Source organism: Eleutherodactylus coqui, chromosome 10 (assembly GCF_035609145.1).
Source record: "Eleutherodactylus coqui strain aEleCoq1 chromosome 10, aEleCoq1.hap1, whole genome shotgun sequence".
NCBI classification, from domain to species: Eukaryota; Metazoa; Chordata; class Amphibia; order Anura; family Eleutherodactylidae; genus Eleutherodactylus; species Eleutherodactylus coqui.
Window position 1 is genome coordinate 96,064,132 of NC_089846.1, and position 22,018 is coordinate 96,086,149.

General features: G+C 43.2%; 1 protein-coding gene across 1 annotated transcript; it reads right to left on the reverse strand.

Moving 5' to 3' along the window:
- Window positions 1-9,941: 9,941 nt before the first annotated feature.
- On the reverse strand, window positions 9,942-15,625 carry TUBB (tubulin beta class I). The gene is made up of 4 exons (XM_066581546.1): window positions 15,468-15,625; window positions 12,831-12,939; window positions 12,374-12,484; window positions 9,942-12,066 (listed from the first exon to the last, which is right to left on the reverse strand). Exons 1-4 carry the CDS (start codon window positions 15,522-15,524, stop codon window positions 11,009-11,011), a joined length of 1,335 nt encoding a protein of 444 aa, XP_066437643.1. The 5' UTR covers window positions 15,525-15,625; the 3' UTR covers window positions 9,942-11,008.
- Between the last annotated feature and the right edge of the window lie 6,393 nt (window positions 15,626-22,018).

Here is a 22,018-nt window from a genome sequence, read left to right on the forward strand (position 1 = left end):
TGAGACCACCCGTTGCTGACTTCTGGCTTTCAATCGGACTATGTTAGCTGCCTCATCCTTCTGTACTGCATACCGAAACCACACGTCGCTGACTCCTGGCTCGTCCCTGATTACCTATCTAGATCTGCACAGCTACTACACGCGCCTCCACCCAGCACCGGTAAGACGATACAATCCCTGTCCCTCAGCCTGAAGGATTTCATCTCTTCTTTCCAGGCCATAAACAGGATGATCCTTGTCCCTCAGCCTTAAGAATTTTATCTTCTTTCCAGGCCGTATGCAGGATGATCCCTGTTCCTCAGCCTGAAAGACTTCATCCTTCTTTCAATGCCGTATAGAGGGTGGTCCCTGTTTTTAAGCCTGAAGTATTTCATCTTCTTCTTCCCAGGCCATATACAGGATGATCCCTGTTCCTCAGCCTTAAAGACTTCATCTCTACTCTCCAGGCTGTATACAGGGTGTGATCTCTATCCCTCAGCCTGAAGGTGGAACTTGTAGGTGACTTTCTCCTTTGTGCTTTGCACAGCACCTCAAGCTCACTACCGCTGCATTATGCCCTGTTTTTCTAGAGTAGTTTCCTGGCCACTAGTGGAGGATGGGACCTGTTGGGGAGGGTGGAGGAGCTCTGGCAGCAGTGTGCCACTGGAAGTGACATGGCAGAGCACATCGCTGGTATAGAGCGTGCTAACAGCCGGATACACGGCGGAACATCTGATGAGTCACCAAAGTTTATGCTGGTGAATCGCCAGTAGTCAGGTGGAGCGCAACGACATGACTAGGAGAGACACAATGGGTAAGTTACCAGAAGTGCTGCCAGCAAATTTTAAATTGCTCCACCTAAGTGATGCGCCCTCAGCTTATCTAAATAAGTCAGACTATGTATGCTACTCCACTAAAGTGCTTTTTTGTGAAAAAAGGACGGTGATGCTGAATGTCTTGCTACGGCTGTGATTGTATATTCACACACTTACACCGCTCGCTTCACCTAGGTGTCTACCTCTCAAACGAGTAGCAGGAAGAGAAGCCGAATTATCAAACACAGAGTGTGTAGAGGAGGTCAGTAGGCATTGTCTGACAATTTTCTATTAGATCTGTACAGACTGTACATTCTCTGTCCATCAAGTGGGAGCCAAGGAATTCCTATCTTGGGTCAAAGATTACTTTCCCTCAGTTTTAAAAAGTGCAAATCTTCAAAAGAGACCAAAAAAAAATCAACACTATTCCTCATTGTCAGATGCATGCCTACTGTAGAATCGGTTTCACATAAACCTAATCATGAAAGTTAAAAAGAAAAAAACTGAAAGAAAAGCAGCGGTTCCATCAGAGGAGTCCTCTCTTTTGAGGGATACTGTGGGCCATGAAGCAGACTCAAGGATAAAGCAAGCTTATACATCTGACTCTGAAGCAGAAATGTAGCATCGGTCCCAGTGGCCAGAGACCTTCGAGTCTGGCTGAGCAACTCAACAAGGGATTTAGAAGATTGGTTTCAGATTCTGCAGAAGTTACCTTTATTAAAATCAGCAGTGAAATGGCATCAAATTTTCTTCCAGGTTCTTGGCTCTAACCAACAGTAGCTAGCAGATATTCCCTATATGAACCTCTTTTGTGTTCCCCTATTTCACCCAGTTCTCTGCTTCACCCCAGTTGTAGAAGATCTTAGAGTTTATGAGCAAGACAAACGAAATGAAATTTCATGAGATTAAAAAGAAGATGCCACCAAAGTCCTTTCAAGGTCTAAAGGAAAGGATCTCCCAGTAAGACCTCATTTACACTGACAGATGATCACTCAAAAGGCGCTCCAACGACAGTTTGAGTGACAGTTTTAAGCGATCATCTTTGCATACTTTATAGTAGCTATGTAGCGATTATACAGTTATGCAAGTTGAGCGGGACACAGCTGCGGCCGCTAATAGACCAATACAGCTGTTTGGCATAAGCGAACTGCTGTATTGTTCTGCACGCTTACAGCCCGTGAATTCACAGCAGGACACAGGCACAGAGATTCTCAACAGCGCAGCCGGCTGTGCTGATAACAGCTGATCGTTCAATTCAAGAAAACTTGAAGTGAGTGGTCAACGACTTGTGCACAAAAACTGCACGATGTCAGTGCATTTAGACACAACGAGAATCACTCAAAAGACGGCTTTGAGCGATTCTTGTGTCTAAATGGGCAATTACAGAACTTGTAATAAATATGCTGACAGAAGAAGAGAATTCATTATCAGAAGAAACAAAACAGCCTCTTCAATAAGGTGGCAAATAATCTGAAAACCTCAGAAGATTAACGCCTGACCTGTAGAACCATGGCTAGGGGCAAGAGTATGGGCGGGTTCTTCTCAGTGGTCAAATACCTCATCGGATGCCTGGGACTCATCCACTATAAAAAAGAGTTTAAGTAACAGAATTCTCAGGCTTTCACCAGATCATTTCTGCTTTAACCTTTTCCAATCCAATTTGTATCCTGGTTTTCCTAGGGGGCTTACTCTTTTTCTGCCGTTATACAACGGCGCTATATGCTGGCTAAAGCCAGTACTGCATGAGGTGACACATTGGATAGGCTCCGACAGCAGAGAGGCTGGCAATATACAGTAAGAGAACCCTGACAGATGTCTTCCAACATCGGAGCTGTACAGCTTTAAATCATAATGTCTTCAGAGGTCAGGCAGAGGATTGGAAAGGGTTAACACCAGCAAGAATCTAGTTTTTTTTAATTGCTTCATAGAATTCATAGTCTGCTTTGGAGAAAGGCCCATAAAAGGAGCAAAAGGGTATTTTCCAAAATATTCCTGGCCCCAAATTGAGAAGGCAACTGAAGGCTGGTCATAGACTTCAGCTTCCTCAACCATTCACAAAAAAAATCAAAAGTGACCAACCTTTCAGTCATCACAGAGCTGGAGGAAGGGGACTTCCTTGCCACCATAGAATTCACAGAAACTTATCTTCATGTGCCAATCTTGCCCAAGATGTTTTTGAGGATTGCAGTTCACATAGATACTGGATTCCACCATTTTCATTGCAGATGTGTGCTGTTCGTCACAACATCAGGGCCGAGGGCATTTATGGTAATACTAACCTCACATGAAGGGTATATGCTTTATACCATATCTCAACAATTGGTTAGTGAAGGCCTCAAGTCATTTACTTCAGTAGGGTCTTCAGTTAACAAGTCAGCTTCTGCAGAACCATGGATTTCTAATCAATCTCAACAAGTCTCATCTCATACCCTGTCAGGAATTCTAGTGGAAACTGTCTTTAGAGAGAATAGAGTCAATACTCTGATCAGTAACGACCTTCATATCCCACCACAGGACTACAGTCTGAGTTGACATGAGAGCATTGGGCCTTCTAACTTATGCCATAGTCGCCACTACATGGGTAAAGGTGCACATTTGAACATTTTAAGCAATGTTATTTTCTCCTGGAACAGATGCCACAAGTTCCATAGTCAAGGCCATAATAATCCACCCTTCTATTTGTCACGTTCCAGTGATTGTTACACCCTGAACATCTCCTGTGTGGGAGGTTTTTGGTTCCCCAGCCCAAAGACTCCGACTCCTCACTTTGGATACCCCCTCTCGGGGCTAGGGTGCCTTTTTGGACTATCTAAGGGTCCAGGGGATGTGGAAAAAGAATAAGGCCTTATCATCTAACATGAAACCATTGAGAGTGGTCAGACTAGCCCTGTCCCATCTTCAGGCTTATCTCCACAATCATCAGGTTCTGTTACATGTTTCTATTAAAAAGCAGGAAGGCCTCAAGTTCCGGGAGATGGCTTGTGACTGCAGGCCACTGATGCTGAAAAATATATACTGGGGATCTTGTCCATTCATACCAGGAGAATCCAAAATATGAAGTGGACTATCTCAGCCACAAGAGCCTGCATCCTGGAGAATTGAGCCTTAATCCAGAAGGGTTTGCACAGATAGTGAAGAAAATGGAGAGGCCAACGCCGGATGCCAGGGTGACAGAGGAGAGCACCAAAGTCAAACTTCTGCTCCTGATGCAACTCTCAGCAAGCTCAGGCACAGACTGTCTGTTAGCTGGAGAAAGAAACTAGTAGCCTCTGCTTCCTCTTGTACTCAAAAGGGATCAGAGTTTTCCCATCCTGGCCCCATCGGACATGGTTCTATGTGGCATGGCTGCTATTGAGGGTAACTATTGGGGATTTCCACCGACAGTGGATTTGTTTTCCCAGAGGGGATTCTGCATCTACGTCCTCATACACTCCTGGAAGCAAAAATCTGAGACAATTAGGTTTCACTAACGACGTAATCACTATTATGTTGGCTGCACTCAGACCTTCTACCATCAAGGTGTATGATAGTCTGGGGTCTCGTAAACCGATGCCCGACACTTGTCCCTGTGTGTACTCGCTCCCATGCTGCTGCACAGGAGCGAGTATCGTTGGCTTGCTCACAGAGCAGCCAGTAGGAGACAGGGCAGCTGGAGGAGATTTCACTCCTCGCTCTCCCCCCCCCCCCTCTCCATTCACTTAACATAGCGGCTGTGCAGCACGGAATGGCTGCTGTTTACACTGAGCGATTATTGTCCATCGTTCAAGCTGCATAAACTCCTGAACAATGGTCGCTCAGTGTAAACAGCAGCCGATCAGTACTGACTGCCCGCTGCTAAACTGAATAGAGAGGAGCGAGGAGTGAAATCTCCTCAAGCCGCCCCGTCCCCTGCTGGCCGCTCTGTGAGCGAGGCGGTGATACTCGGTCCTGTGTGATGGCACAGGAGAGAGTATGTGCAGGGACGAGTGTTAGGCATTGTTTGCCCGACCTTCGTCCAGTGTCAATGGACCTTAAGTCCTTGGCCTCGCTTTATAGGGCAGGCTGATTGATTAGTTAATTACTGCTTACTAACTTGTGTCTGTTAGTTTGTACCTAGGGGACTTAACCAATTTGTGCTGGTGCTGGACTTCAGGAAATAGAAATGTTGATAAGCAAATTTACACTTTACCGGCCATATAATATATTGGAAGTCCTTTTAAAATATGTTTGAACTGGGACAAAATGCTTGTGTAGTAAAAATTACATTTGTGAGTCATTATGAGTATGGTGATAATTTTTTTTTTTATGCAGCATTAATTAATAATGTGATATTTAATACATTAGATTTTCACGGACGCACTGTTACCAATTATTACATCTTCTCATTTTTTTGATGCAACAGCTGCAACATTTTTTTTATTTGCTTCTGCTTCTTTCCGTAAAGGTTAGACATACAAGCGAAAGCGTACAGACCCCCTCACTAAAGGCAACTCAGTAATTGTGGCCTTGGAAACTACTGTCCTGTTACCATGGTAACGGCCCGTGGGGGGGGGGGGGGGGGGAGTGTGCAGGAGACGTGTAGGGTTTTTATTCCATGATGTGAACTGCGCTGCAGCAACTTCATCTGAATATGTCCTTCATCACCCGTCGGCCCCCCACAGATGCTGAGTGACCCCATACGGAGTATGCAGAATCCCTTTAGGGGGTTGGATTCGCAGATGCCGCCGCACTGGTGGCTGTGACTTTTTGCCTAAAAGGGCTGTGATTGAACCTGAAACCCGATGGTTCACGCACCTTTCATGTCACATATGATCACATACTGTATTTGACACCCAATCAGGACAACATTTTTAATTTGACTGATGACCCAGCAGCCACACGTTGCCCATAGGTGCAGCCTGTGGAAAGTTTATCACTAAGGTTTTGGGGCCGTTCTTACAGATATGATATCTTGTATTTTTGGGTGTCGCTGGGACGGGAGAAACGGAGATCTGATGGCAACATGAACATTCATCACTTGGCCCAGCTACAAATCTTCCGTGTGGGAACTTCCTAGTCGTTACCCAAGGACTCAGCTGGAGCCGACCCTGGTGGACGCACAATGCAGACGGGAATATATGGCGTATTTGGGGTCATCACATTCCTGACGACTGTGGAGTCATTTTGCAGTTAGCCCCTGCCCCATCTGCAGCGGAGTAACTCCATGGCTCCGCTGGCAGTATTGCCACTCTTCATTGCTCCCGAGCCTGTCTGGGCTCCCAGTTCTTTGAATGTGTCAAGTGGGTGGTGCCCATCCCTCAACATTAATCAAATCTGATAAAAGCCAAACGTTCATCTGCAGGTGGAAAGGGATTGTAAGTCTGTCAGTTGTTGGAGGGGGTTCAGGCTGCTTCTAGATCAGTTTATAGTATAAGGGCTCATACACACGGGCGTATTTACACTCCATATTACACGCATAATACAAAGTACTGAATCTCTATTGATTTGCATTGGGGTATTCAGACATCATTCAGTGCAGATTGTGATGCGGATCCACAGCAGATAGAACCCTTTCACTTGAAGGGCTCAGGTTTGCTGTGGATCCATGTTAAAATTCGCACCACATCCACTACATGTGGGCGCACGCTAATGGGCGTTGGGTATTCGGGTGCTCACGGATGGTACTATTTCCACTTGCAAAAAAAGGACACAACTATGTCCCTATTCATCCAGATGGGCAACTAGTGTAACTAGTTCAATATGTGCTCTTTTCCTGCGCAAATGTGCAGGAAATAGAGCATGCTCTGTATATTTTTTATTTTTTTTGCGCAAATACTTATGTGAACAAATCCATTGGACTATTTACTGCATATGCAAATGTTTCAAGCGTCATACAATCATGTGAATGCGGATTTAGCATATGTATACGCAGTGGAATTCATCAGAATTTTGGACCGGAATTCTGCCTCTAAAAACCTCAGCAAGATTAGCACCTTTTTGTCATGTTTTTGCCACAGATCCACACGCATATTTAACCCTGTCAATGGAGAAAATCGGCCTGTGGAATTCCAAGACAGAAAATCATGTTTTTGTGTCAAAAAGGTGAAATATCACTTCTTGATGTGAAAGTAAGCAGAAATGCTTCAGAATTCTGCACATTGACTTTGCCAAATTCGTGTGCGGTTCCACAGCAAAAAGGATGTGTATTTTGCTGCAGTTTTTTAGAGGCAGAATTCACGAATTCCACCACATGCCCACATCCTGAGGGAAGAGGGGGGCGTTCGCACATAGTGGATACAGCAGATTTAAGCCCTTCAATTTGAATTCAGCTGAAAGGGTGAAATCTGCAGATCTGTACCAAATCAGCAATGTGTGACACAGCCTAATAGATGAATTCTTAAAGCTACAGTACATTCTGGTCACAGCCTTAAGTGTGGCAGCTATTCCCGACAAGGAATGAAACTTATCAAGGACTCGTGCAACGGATAAGTGGGGGAGTCACCCACGGCAACCACTCAAATCACTGCTTTCATTTTCCTAAGCGCCTCAAAGGTGTAATTTGATTTGTTTCTATAGACGTACATGGACATTACCCATGGCAACTAATCAGACTGCAAGCCAGAAAGTGAAATCTCCGTTTTGATTGGTGGCTTAGGGTAAAACATTTTATCCAATTTAAATTGAGCCCAAAATGTTCTCCTGCAGCCTGGATTATTAGCCTTTTATGTTGTAGGCATTCATAGAGAAAATGCCGATGTCCACATGTGTGGAGCAGAAAGCTCTGTATATTGGCCAAAGGTGCATTCACTTCAGTTGTGCCTGCAGTACCAACCTGGACCACTGCAGAATGGATGGCACTGTCTGCTTCCAGAAAAAAAAGCAATTCCATACAGACACCGGCACAAGGAAACACTAGATGTCTGAAGCAGAGGAGCCCCACCAACTTGTTGTTAACAGCTGTTCCTAAGGGAGAGTCATCAACAGGTAGAAGTGGGAGACCCCTTAGGGCAACACTAAACCGGAAAAGCAGTTGTCTATGATCAGCGCCACTCTTATCAATGGCAATGTCTGGTGTTACAGCTCAACCCTGGTTACTTAAGACAATGCAAGCTGCAGTACCAGACAGCCTCTAACAGAGGCACCGTAATTGGGAAAGAGAAAATTCTGGAGACACTTTACAGGCCCCTTTTACATGGGACGTCTTGTCAGGCGCAGATGCCCATCGGTCTCTCCCAGAGATGATAATTTCTGTACTTTTACATGGCAACAATAATCACAGGTGAAGCGGGTCAGGGATCATTCTGGATGCTCCCCCCATTCACAGTAAGTAGGCAGTAGTTCATAAGTGATGGCGCCTGTTACACGGGCCAATCTGTCCTTTAGTTTTTTTGCACGTACTTTAAGGGTTTTGTATTGTTACCTGTTATCAGCCACTTAAGGGTTTGTACAGACAGACGAAGATTCAGGAACATCCAATCTATTCATGTTAGCAGTTTAACAGCCAATTACTTGTAACAGAACGTTCGCTGTTCTGGCTCAGGCCGTCATGTCTTCAGTTTACTGAGAAGTGCGATAATTATACAAAAAGGAGAAAAATAGTGTCCGATCTAACAGTACCTCTACATAGGCCGATAGTCAGCCAAAGCCTCGCTCCCGTGATTACAGGCGACTATTGGCTTATGTACACAGCGCCACCAAGAGGCTACTGAGCGGAAGTCAGGCCACTCCAGCTGTTATCCAATAGACTATCACTCTTGTGTAAATGCACAGGAGTAACAGTTGTACTTTGTAAAGGTACCTAGGAGAGTAACTACACTATCAGTTAACCTCTGCCATGTAAAAGTAAAATATCAGTGGACACCCACTGCTGAGACCCCCGCTGATCGCTAGAATGAGGGATCTGTAGCACCGACCTGAGTGCCGTGCTCTTAGGCTGTCTTCACTTGTTTTTGTCTACTTCCGGCAGCTGAAGAAGAAGTGCATAGAAGATGGTATATATGTGTTCTGCTTAACAGATGCCTGTGAGCTGCTACATTGGGCCCTCATACCGCAGAATAGAGGTAACCCAATAGGAAATACTGCCCGTTCCCCACTTCTTCCCATGTATATCCAACTGTTTAGCCCCTCTGCAGATGCCCCATACCCGCCAGGTCAGGGAGCCAGGCTGAAAGCAGTTCTCCAAGACTTAAAAAAAAGTCAGTGGCTCAAAAGTGTTTGGGGGGGGGGGGGGGGGGGGGCGGGACTGCTTCAGCTGCACCTAAAGTACCTGCTGCTCAGAACCCAATGGGTGATCACATGCCATTCATCGTAGACAGGACCGCTTAAGCATGCACAGGCTTCAGCGCCAATTCTTAATTAGCTGTTGAGTGTTTCTTCTTTCACACAATTTCTGGAGCTATAGGTTTTTTTTTTCTAAGTCCAAGAAAACCCACTTCAAAACCTTAAGGGAGATCTTTATTTTGTGCCGTAATGGGAACAGTCCCAAATAATGTGTTCACGTCTGGGGTCTTTACTCAGGAGAACTAGAGGGTTATTTCTTGTGACAAATTTAATTTGTGTGCAAAGTGAGAGCAGTGATTTTGTTTTCCCAATTATCAGTTTTCCCTATAAAATGCAGGAAAGTAGAAAAGAAACGGGTTCTCCGTTGATCCCATAAGTTTGGAAAGTTCAGCAAAAATTGAAAAGAAAAAAAAAAAAAAATTCAACTTGCAAACTTATTTGTCCAAAATAGCAACAACTCCAGGTTCTGAAAGTGTTAAACCTATTTATTATTGTCTTATCATGTCTTACATGTGGGGGAAAAAAGGCTGCCTGTTAATGTAACCTCAAAGGGTGCATTTACCAAGTCACAGGGGAAAAGAGCCCATTTACATAATGCAGCATGTACCATTTTTGGGCAAATAGCGCTAATTTTTAATGGGCCTGGAGGAAAAAAAAAATGTTTTTAAATTCACATGCCCATGTGATGTGCATGCAAAATTTCTATTTTTTACTATTGAAACAGGTTTCCTTTGTGTGAAAAATCACGTTGCATTTATCAGCTTCTCATGCCAATTTACTGAAGAGATCACTCATTCATATACGTGTTTAGTGCCGATATTCGTGTTTCTCAGTGATTGCCTTCATTGTTTGCCCCGCCCCCTGCGTCTACCTTATTGACAAATAACATCCTGATACACCAGACAAAACTTAAAAAAAAAAGGTTTTATTCTTTCTGTCACAGGCTTGTCATCTTTTCAATATGAAAAAGCAACAGTAAAATAAAAAATAATTATGGCGTATGGGGGTTGGGGGTGGGAGGGGAGGTGGTAATTGGGAAAGAAGACAAGAAGAACGAATAAGAGTTACAGGAAACAAAAAACAAACATCCACTTTTCACTTTGAAAAAAACTTCTTCCCCACAATTCCTTCTCTGCGAATTATTTGTTCTTGTCTAAAACAAGCGTTTCCTTGTTAAGCATAGGCTGGCCCATGTACGACTGACCAAAATACGAGATTTCAGGGCCAAGAAATATGGCAGAAATCAAAATATTGAATACTGTTCACGGTGAGGGCAGTAAGTGCATCAGTTAGCCTTAGATCCTAGCAACCGGCGGAAAAATGAGCGCCGAGATTTATCAAGACTTATCCAGAACCGGACAAGATGGAGCCATATTTACGACCGCTGCCCGTCTACAGAAATGGTAGTGACCAATAAGCGTTACGCCATCACAGTAATAAGTTAAGGAAACGAGCAGGAGAGGAAACAGCTAGTTGAGGATCAAAAGTAAATCACCACTGAAATGGGACCTAGAGGAGCATCTCAATGCCAGGAGGCTTTCAAGCTCCTATAAGCCCAGAGGCATCACAAAACCATTTGTGGCCGAAGAGACCAGCACTCGGCCACAGGAAAGGTGGAAAATTTGTGGAAACTGTCGGACGTGTGCGACAGAACTTAAGATGGAGATTAAGTTCTACCTGTAATCCGAGGAGCCTTCAAAGAACTATCAACCATATGCCGATCGATCTGAAACCCTGGAGCAGAGGTGTCACCCACTAAAGGCCTGCTCTGTGACCATCAACATGACTGGAGCAACAAATATAAAGAAGGGAAAGAGGAGCAGAAGAGCAAAACACTGAAAAATGGAAAAAAGATGGAGGAAAACAAATGCTAAGTTTCAGTGAAGACTTTTTCTTTTCTCAGCCTGAGAATGAAGGAGGAAGGAGGAGAAAGAAGGGAGGGTAGTGGTGGTGGTGGTCTGGATAGTGGAGAGAACTTAAGCCTCTTCCTCTGCTTCTTCATTGAAATCTTCTTCCTCTTCTGCTGTAGCATCTTGGTATTGTTGGTACTCGGAGACAAGGTCGTTCATGTTGCTTTCTGCTTCTGTGAACTCCATTTCGTCCATGCCCTCTCCTGTGTACCAGTGGAGGAAAGCCTTACGACGGAACATGGCAGTGAACTGCTCGGAGATGCGTTTGAACAACTCCTGGATGGCGGTGCTGTTGCCGATGAAGGTGACTGCCATCTTAAGGCCACGTGGTGGGATGTCACACACTGCGGTCTTAACATTGTTGGGGATCCATTCTACGAAGTAACTGCTGTTCTTGTTCTGCACATTGAGCATCTGCTCATCCACTTCCTTCATGGACATGCGGCCACGGAAAACTGCTGCCACTGTCAGGTATCTGCCGTGTCGTGGATCACAAGCAGCCATCATGTTCTTGGCATCAAACACCTGCTGTGTGAGCTCTGGCACGGTCAGCGCACGGTATTGCTGGCTGCCTCGGCTGGTGAGTGGGGCAAACCCTGGCATGAAGAAGTGGAGACGTGGGAATGGAACCATGTTGACTGCCAGTTTGCGAAGATCAGCATTAAGTTGACCTGGGAAACGCAAGCAGGTGGTGACTCCACTCATGGTGGCGCTGACTAAGTGATTGAGATCTCCGTAGGTTGGTGTGGTCAACTTAAGAGTGCGAAAGCAGATGTCATAGAGGGCCTCGTTGTCTATACAGTAGGTCTCATCTGTGTTCTCAACCAGTTGATGCACAGAGAGTGTGGCATTGTAGGGTTCCACCACTGTGTCGGATACCTTGGGGGATGGCACCACACTGAAGGTGTTCATGATACGGTCAGGATACTCCTCTCGGATTTTGCTAATGAGGAGAGTGCCCATACCAGAACCAGTACCACCACCCAAGGAATGTGTCAGCTGAAAGCCCTGAAGACAGTCGCAGCTCTCGGCCTCCTTCCTCACCACATCTAACACAGAGTCTACCAGCTCGGCTCCTTCCGTGTAGTGGCCCTTTGCCCAGTTGTTCCCAGCACCACTTTGTCCTGGAGGAGAAAAAGAAATGGCAACTTAACATTCGAGAAGTGCCTCAAAAGGCAAACTCCTTTACAAGTAGATCTGTGCTACACTTCAGAGTCACCAAATTCACTACCAGTTCTAATAGATGCAGCAAGACTGGTAGTAAAAGTTGTATGGTAGAAGGCCCTGGACCCTCCACACCAGAGGGCCAAACTGGATGTCTCCTCTACATCTAGTACCAAATTATCCCTTTAAACAATCTACATTGCATCTTAAAAGTATGTGCCAATGATCACCCATGTAGTGCGTCCAGGTCTATGAAGAGCAGCTTACCAAAAACAAAGTTGTCGGGCCTGAATATCTGTCCGAAGGGCCCAGATCGGACAGAGTCCATTGTTCCTGGCTCCAGATCGACAAGGATGGCTCTAGGGACATATTTGCCACCTAAAAGACAAAGCAAGAGCGGCATTAAATGAATGTACACACCAATCGTTCTCTTCACAGGTAAGATTGGAAGAAATGAAGCCAAAACTGCACCAAAGGGAGGCAGACATGTGAGATCTACTGACCAGACCACAGAAAGGATTGTATTGTGGTTTGGACCCATGCTCACATCTGGGGTTGATCACCAAATGCTATGGCATACATTGACAGTATACGTGAGATTTCAGACCAGCTTCTCACAAGCAAGTGTTGGAACACTCAGTAGCACAATAGTGCAGGTAACATTTCAAGGGAGCATCTTGGCTGCAGAGCTACGAGACACCCTTCTGCCCCTCCCACTTAGTACCTGTTGCCTCGTTGTAGTAGACGCTGATTCTGTCCAACTGCAGGTCACTGTCCCCGTGGTAAGTCCCTGTTGGGTCGATTCCATGTTCATCACTAATCACCTCCCAAAACTAGAAGACAAGAAACAAAACATATGGATGTGTACATGATGCAATCTGAGAACTCATGACTGGAGAAAGCCGGAAGCAACAACCACATCCCCTTTTCTGCTCACTAAACACTGCAACTATTCTTTAAAGTCCCAATGTGAGCAAAAAAGCATCAACTCAATGAGACATACATTTCTGGAGGCTTCAAGCATCCAGATGCCACATGGCCCTCTGAAGGAGTCTCCATGAGCTTACAATAGTTTCCTCTCTAGAATCCAAACCTCCCCCACCCTTCCCTGCACATTATGACTTGATTCCCCTCCCCCTCTCCACATCAACAGAGGAAATTGGAGAACAATACGGCCTTACAAATGGAGGAGTGGGGGACGCAACGTGGCCATTTACCCTAAACTATGGACGATGACATCACCTGTGGATCTGTATGACAGATGGAACAATCTTATTCCAAGAGAACAGTGTACGAATATCACCCATCCACCTCATAACTGGTATAAACCTACCCAATCATCTGTCATATCTATCCATCATCTAATATGTATCTTTACAAAAACAAACTTATTGCATAGCTACGAGACAGATATTTCATATTGAGATGGCTGTATTGATGTAGATGAGGTAGATGTAAAGATAAATCAGTTATCACAAAACTGTATCCATCTATAGATCTAGATATTACATATCCATTTTCGTAGGAAACGCCCATCTAATATCTATATCTTCTACCCATAACGAAAGCTGTACCCACCTATTACATATTTATGTATCCCTGTATTGTATATTTAATACTCAGATATTTATTGCATAGCCATCCAACTCAGATGAAATGCCAATCTTATTAAATATCTCATATCTATCATCTAATCATCACAAAGCTGTATCCATTACAATATCCATCATCTATATATCTAGGTATTACACATCCATCTCAAAAGGAAAAGTCCATTTAATAGCTATATGTCTTATACCCCGTCATCTAGACATCACCGAAACTGTATCCACCTATTGCATATTCATGTACCCATCATCTATGTATCCCTCTATTGTATATTTAATACCCATCATCTATATTCCTATATATGTATTGCACAGCCATCCATCTCATATGAAATGCACAATATCTAAATATCTCATATCTGTCATCTAGTCATCACATAACTGTATCCATCTATTATATATCCAGATATTTATTGCACATCCACCCTGTAGGAAAAGCCCATCTATTTTTCTTTTACCAGTCATCTAGTTAGTCACAAAAGCTGTATCAGCCCATTATATATCTATATACCAGTTATCCATATACCCAGATATTTATTGCATAGGCGGGCATTTCATGAAATTCCCATTTAATCTCATATCCAGTCCTTTCAAAAACCATATCCACTATCTAGATATCCACATATTTACAGCACATCCATCTGGTGTGACATCTGTTAAATCTTAGCTCTGTACTATATATCCATAAAATACACATAAGGATACAAGGTTTCCTCTCTGACATATGGGATACAGTATGCGGGGGAGGAGCGCAGCCCCCAGGGTGTGGCACTGCAGCTGTACCAGGCTATCATCAGCAGACAACTTACAATGAGCGCACATCCGCTATCTGAGCCATTGCCAACCACGCTGACAACCGTTATAATAGGGAGGTCCCTGCTGCTATTTATAGGGATGAGACGTGGACCGTAACGTGCGTAGAAATATCCAAGCACGCGGAGAAATCATCGGTTATCACTACATAACCGTAAAAAAAACAAACAAACATAATATTCGTACTACGTGTCCATTATAAATGTGCTGCAGATGGCGGCACAGGTACACACCCTTCCCTAATCCCGCCAGTAAGAGCATTAATGCTGCACTGCAGATAGTGCCGACGTCACAGGTTTGTTTTTTTCCTTCTGCCAGTGAGAACTGGGGTAAATACTGATGAGGATGGGTGAGGCGGCTCTGGGAAGGGGGTCACTACGCTCTCTGTGGGGGTCTTGACTCACAAGTGGGATCTGGAGGAAACTCCCTCCTATTATACAAGGCTGTGAGAACAAAGAGCAGAGGAGCTGGGAGGGAGGAGGCGGCAGCACAGAGTTGGCGCCATAGAGTGCTGATCCGCTCAGTAAGAATCAATCCACCTCCAATCTCAGCACATCGGTGCAGCCAGACGCCAGCGGTAATAACGGACAGCGGGACAAAGACTCTCCCTCCATTTTAACCAAATACAAGAGATTACGGCTAAAAAAATAAAATAAAATTTAAAAAAAACCCTACATACATATTATAGAATGGAAAGTGAGGGGTTAATCTGCTGGACGGGCCAATTATATAACGGATTCCATTCCCTACATCTATAGCTCCGCGCTTGCAGCAAGCCTCCAGCACTGCAGGGGTGTCTGACGGAGATGATACTTTGTTGCAGATTCAAATTTAAAAAAATGTAACAAAAACCGTTATTTATAAACACAAGAAGGCAAAAGAGAAACAGACGAGCCGCCCGCCGCCCCCGGGGACCCCGCAGCACACGGGGCTGCGCTCACCTTGGCGCCGATCTGGTTGCCGCACTGGCCGGCCTGGATGTGCACGATCTCCCTCATGGCTGCAGGTGGCGGTCGGAGATGGAAGGAAGTAAGAGGAGGAAGAAGAGACCTTCTAGAAGGAACCGAGACAATGGCGAGCAAAGGAGGGAGGATGCCGGGGACTAGAGCCGAGGGGTGGGACCAGGGGGTGGGGACTGACAGGGGGCCTACAGGGGGGACTGGGAGAGCTGCAAGGCTGGGAAATGCACCCTGTACAAAGCCAGCCGGTAGATGACATATAGATAAATATGAGATAGATAGTAGATAGGTAGATGGTAGGTAGGTAGATATGAGATAGAAGGTAGGTAGAGAGATATGAGATACATAGAAGGTAGGTAGATAAATAGATAGATCTATCTATCTATCTATCTACCTTCTATCCACCTACCTTCTATCTATCTATCTATCTAACTACCTTCTATCCATCTATCTACTATCTATCTACCTTCTATCCATCTATCTATCTACATACCTACCTTCTATCTATCTATCTATCTATCTATCTATCTACCTACCTACCTTCTATCCATCTATCTACCTACCTTCTATCTATCTACATACCCTCTATCCATCTATCTATCCACCTACCTTCTATCTATCTATCTACATACCTTCTATCCATCTATCTATCCACCTACCTTCTATCTATCTATCTATCTACCTTCTATCCATCCATCTATCTATCTACCTTCTATCCATCTACCTACCTTCTATATATCTACCTACCTTCTATCCATCTATCTACCTACTATCTATCTATCTATCTATCTATCTATCTATCTATCTATCTATCTATCTATCTATATCTATCTACATACCTTCTATCCATCTATCTATCCACCTACCTTCTATCTATCTATCTATCTATCCATCTATCTACCTTCCATCTATCTATCTATCTATCTATCTATCTACCTACCTTCTATCCATCTATCTACTATTTATCTATCTATCTACCTTCTATCCATCTATCTATCTACCTTCTATCCATCTATCTATCTACCTTCTATCCATCTATCTACCTACCTTCTATCCATCTATCTACCTACCTACCTTCTATCCATCTATCTACCTACCTTCTATCCATCTATCTATCTACCTTCTATCCATCTATCTACCTACCTTCTATCCATCTATCTACCTACCTACCTTCTATCCATCTATGTACCTACCTACCTTCTATCCATCGATCTATCCACCTACCTACCTTCTATCCATCTATCTATCTACCTACCTACCTTCTATCCATCTATCTACCTACCTATCTATTTATCTATCTACCTTCTATCCATCTATCTATCTACCTTCTATCCATCTATCTACCTACCTACCTTCTATCCATCTATGTACCTACCTACCTTCTATCCATCGATCTATCCACCTACCTACCTTCTATCCATCTATCTATCTACCTACCTACCTTCTATCCATCTATCTACCTACCTACCTATCTATTTATCTATCTACCTTCTATCCATCTATCTATCTACCTACCTACCTTCTATCCATCTATCTACCTACCTACCTATCTATTTATCTATCTACCTTCTATCCATCTATCTATCTACCTTCTATCCATCTATCTATCTACCTTCTATCTATTCATCTACCTACATTCTGCCTATCTATCTATCTATCTATCTATCTACCTTCTATCCATCTATCTATCTAGCTATCTACCTTCTATCTATCTATCTATCTATCTATCTATCTATCTAGCTTCTATCCATCTATCTATCTATCTATCTATCTATCTAGCTTCTATCCATCTATCTATCTAGCTATCTACCTTCTATCCATCTATCTATCTATCTATCTACCTTCTATCCATCTATCCATCTATCTATCTATCTACTTTCTATCCATCTATCTATCTACCTTCTATCCATCTATCTACTATTTATCTATCTATCTACCTTCTATCCATCTATCTATCTACCTACCTTCTATCCATCTATCTATCTACCTTCTATCCATCTATCTACTATTTATCTATCTATCTACCTTCTATCCATCTATCTATCTACCTTCTATCCATCTATCTACCTACCTTCTATCCATCTACCTACCTACCTTCTATCCATCTATCTACCTACCTACCTTCTATCCATCTATCTACCTACCTACCTTCTATCCATCTATCTACCTACCTACCTACCTTCTATCCATCTATCTATCTATCTATCTACCTTCTATCCATCTATCTATCTACCTTCTATCCATCTATCTACCTACCTTCTATCCATCTATCTACCTTCTATCTATCCATCTACCTACCTACATTCTGCCTATCTATCTATCTATCTATCTATCTACCTTCTATCCATCTATCTATCTACCTTCTATCCATCTATCTACCTACCTTCTATCCATCTATCTATCTACCTTCTATCCATCTATCTACTATTTATCTATCTATATACCTTCTATCCATCTATCTATCTACCTTCTATCCATCTATCTACCTACCTACCTTCTATCCATCTATCTACCTACCTACCTACCTTCTATCCATCTATCTACCTACCTACCTACCTTCTATCCATCTATCTATCTATCTACCTTCTATCCATCTATCTACCTACCTTCTATCCATCTATCTACCTACCTACCTACCTTCTATCCATCTATCTATCTACCTTCTATCCATCTATCTACCTACCTTCTATCCATCTATCTACCTTCTATCTATCCATCTACCTACCTACATTCTGCCTATCTATCTATCTATCTATCTATCTATCTATCTACCTTCTATCCATCTATCTATCTACCTTCTATCCATCTATCTACCTACCTTCTATCCATCTATCTATCTACCTTCTATCCATCTATCTACCTACCTACCTTCTATCCATCTATCTATCTACCTACCTACCTTCTATCCATCTATCTATCTACCTACCTTCTATCCATCTATCTGTCTATCTACCTTCTATCCATCTATCTATCTAGCTATCTACCTTCTATCCATCTATCTACCTTCTATCCATCCATCTATCTATCTATCTACCTTCTATCCATCTATCTACCTTCTATCTATCTATCTATCTATCTATCTATCTATCTATCTATCTATCTATCTATCTATCTATCTACCTTCTATCTATCTATCTATCTATCTATCTACCTTCTATCCATCTAGCTACCTACCTACCTTCTATCCATCTATCTACCTACCTACCTACCATCTATCTATCTACCTACCTACCTATCTATCTATCTACCTTCTATCCATCTATCTACCTACCTTCTATCCATCTACCTACATTCTGCCTATCTATCTACATACCTTCTATCCATCTATCTATCCACCTACCTTCTATCTATCTATCTATCTACCTTCTATCCATCTATCTAGCTATTTCCTTCTATCCATCTATCTATCCATCTACCTTCCATCTATCTATCTATCTATCTACCTTCTATCCATCTATCTATCTTCTATCCATCTATCTATCTATCTACCTTCTATCCATCTATCTATCTATCTATCTACCTTCTATCCATCTATCTACTATTTATCTATCTATCTACCTTCTATTCATCTATCTACTATTTATCTATCTACCTTCTATCCATCTATCAACCTACCTACCTTCTATCCATCTATCTACCTACCTTCTATCCATCTATCTATCTACCTACCTACCTTCTATCCATCTATCTATCTATCTACCTACCTACCTACCTACCTTCTATCCATCTATCTACCTACCTTCTATTCATCTATCTACCTACCTTCTATTCATCTATCTACCTTCTATCTATCCATCTACCTACATTCTGCCTATCTATCTATCTATCTACATACCTTCTATCTATCTATCTATCTACATACCTTCTATCTATCTATCTATCTATCTATCTATCTATCTATCTATCTATCTACCTTCTATCTATCCATCTATCTATCTACCTTCTATCCATCTATCTATCTACCTTCTATCCATCTATCTATCTACCTTCTATCCATCTATCTACCTACCTACCTTCTATCCATCTACCTATCTACCTACCTACCTACCTTCTATCCATCTATCTACCTACCTACCTTCTATCCATCTGTCTATCTACCTACCTATCTACCTTCTATCCATCTCGCTACCTACCTTCTATCCATGTATCTACCTTCTATCTATCCATCTACCTACCTACATTCTGCCTATCTATCTATCTACTATTTATCTATCTATCTATATACCTTCTATCCATCTATCTATCCACCTACCTTCTATCTATCTATCTATCTATCTATCTATCTACCTTCTATCCATCTATCTATCTAGCTATCTACCTTCTATCTATCTATCTATCTATCTATCTATCTATCTATCTATCTACCTTCTATCCATCCATCTATCTATCTACCTTCTATCTGTCTATCTATCTACCTTCTATCTATCTACCTATCTACCTACCTACCTTCTATCTATCTACCTACCTTCTGCCTATCTATCTACCTACCTTCTATCCATCTATCTATCGCACTAGATAATTAATAATTATAACGATAAACGATTATCTCTTTACCTATATTACAGGGGCAGCAACAAGTACAGGTTACTTTCCAGAGTCACAAACTCTATCTCCCATTCATTCCATACACATTGGATACCTTCTCCCCCCCCTCACAGGGCCCTACTCTGCATATCACACTTCTCCTATACTTCTAGCTCATCTCATTGGCCAAGTGGCTGTCACCTGATGCTTACCGCCCCTGCCACTGACTTAGCTGATTGGCTATACTGTGTAGTGTGGCGGTCTTACTGTCAGTGAAATTGATGTGGGGGCGCAAAAGAGAGAGGGCTGCTGGGAAGTGTAGTCTGAGGGCAGCCAACGCCCTGCCCTGAGCAGACACGTGGTGGTTGGTGATTGCATTAATAATGGTGGTAATAATGATCTCCCGACGGTGTGTGATGGCGCTACAACACCCCCTGACCATTCGCCACACCAACTGCCCTACCAGGCTTTGGGCACAGGTGTCAGGAGACTACAAGTCCCAACATACTCTGTCAGCCATGATGGAGTTTGTAGTCCCATTGCAGATGTGCCTGCTGTATACAGAGTGGGGGCAGACACACAGGGACAGCCGGGCGCCGCCCTCACTGCTGCACCTCAGACACCACAATCAGTGTCATAAAGCTTCCAGGCAATATTTAGTTGACACACTGCAAGTCCCAGCATATATTAAAGGCAGGTCCATGCTGCAGCTTGTAGTCCCACTGCTGATGCAGAGCTGCGGGTCACCTGGAACCTCAGATATATTTTAATATTTACTAGGCATTAACCGGCATAAAGAGACGTGGACGCCACCGCCACATGGTGCTTCACATTATCACCAGGGATCCCTCTGCTGTACACCGGGTGGCACCTGTACAGGACCCCCCCTCCGTCTTCATGGATGGCCAGTGCCAGATTAAGGCTGCCTACAATTAGGATGTCTGTACCCAATGTTATCTCCTGCTAGGATTGTCATGTCATGCCCCTTTTACACTAAGCCACACCCTGTGTATCCCTTCACAGTAATAGTGCCTTTTAGTGGCCACCTCACAGTAATAGTATATCTCTAAATAATAGATACCAGCTCTACATAGTGATAGTGTTTTTAGTGCAGTTACCTGTACAGATCACAGGTGGCACCATCTCTGATTGGTGTTGTTTCCCTTTTCTTATTTGTCCAGGGCCCAGACCGTTATTATGACTTCTCCTGTGATAGACATGATGATTAGTCAGTGTAAAATGTCTATTGATTTGTACTAAACTAGATGTATTACGCAGCTGTAGTGACTTTAACTCTTAGAGGCTAATGACTGCATAATTTCATTATAGTAATTGCTGGACAATGGCATGGTGAAAAGATGTGTGTTTTGTGACTTCAGCCTAATGTGGAACTCTGCTGCACAAGGAAAGAGTTAAATCACAGTGTTATATGTTATTGCTTGTGTTCATCTTGAGTGTTTTCCCAGTCCTTCCCCATCCCCCACACAGAATCTTCTTCAACAAAGAGATACTTACTTTCAGTTTCAGTTTTGGCCACATGTTGTTAAGACAAAGGCTTCTACTTGAGAGAGGTGGGGAGAGGGGGAGGCGGGGGATTCTATATGATCCGACAAATGAGAATCCTATATGTTACTGATGTAATCTGTTGCACGCCCATTAAAGGGCAGGTGTTATGTCTTGTAATAAAAGAGGCTGTTTGGACGTTCCTGCCCACAGAGCCATTTTGGATATGAGACTAATAACTTGTGTCTGATCTGGTCGATGATGTGTGCACACTATACAATTTGGAAGCTACAAAATACCCCGAAACCTGCTGGAGAAAACCATATTCTAGCTCACTCCCAGACACAACTTGTCTCTGCAGAATTTGACATAAATAGATAGATATGACATCATTATATTTATCTATCTACTCAACAGTTGAAAAGCAGGGTGGGTGGTCGTCTTGGTGGAGAGCGGGCAGCTGCCCCCCCCCCCCCTAAATAATGGATATCAACGGGCCTAAAGCC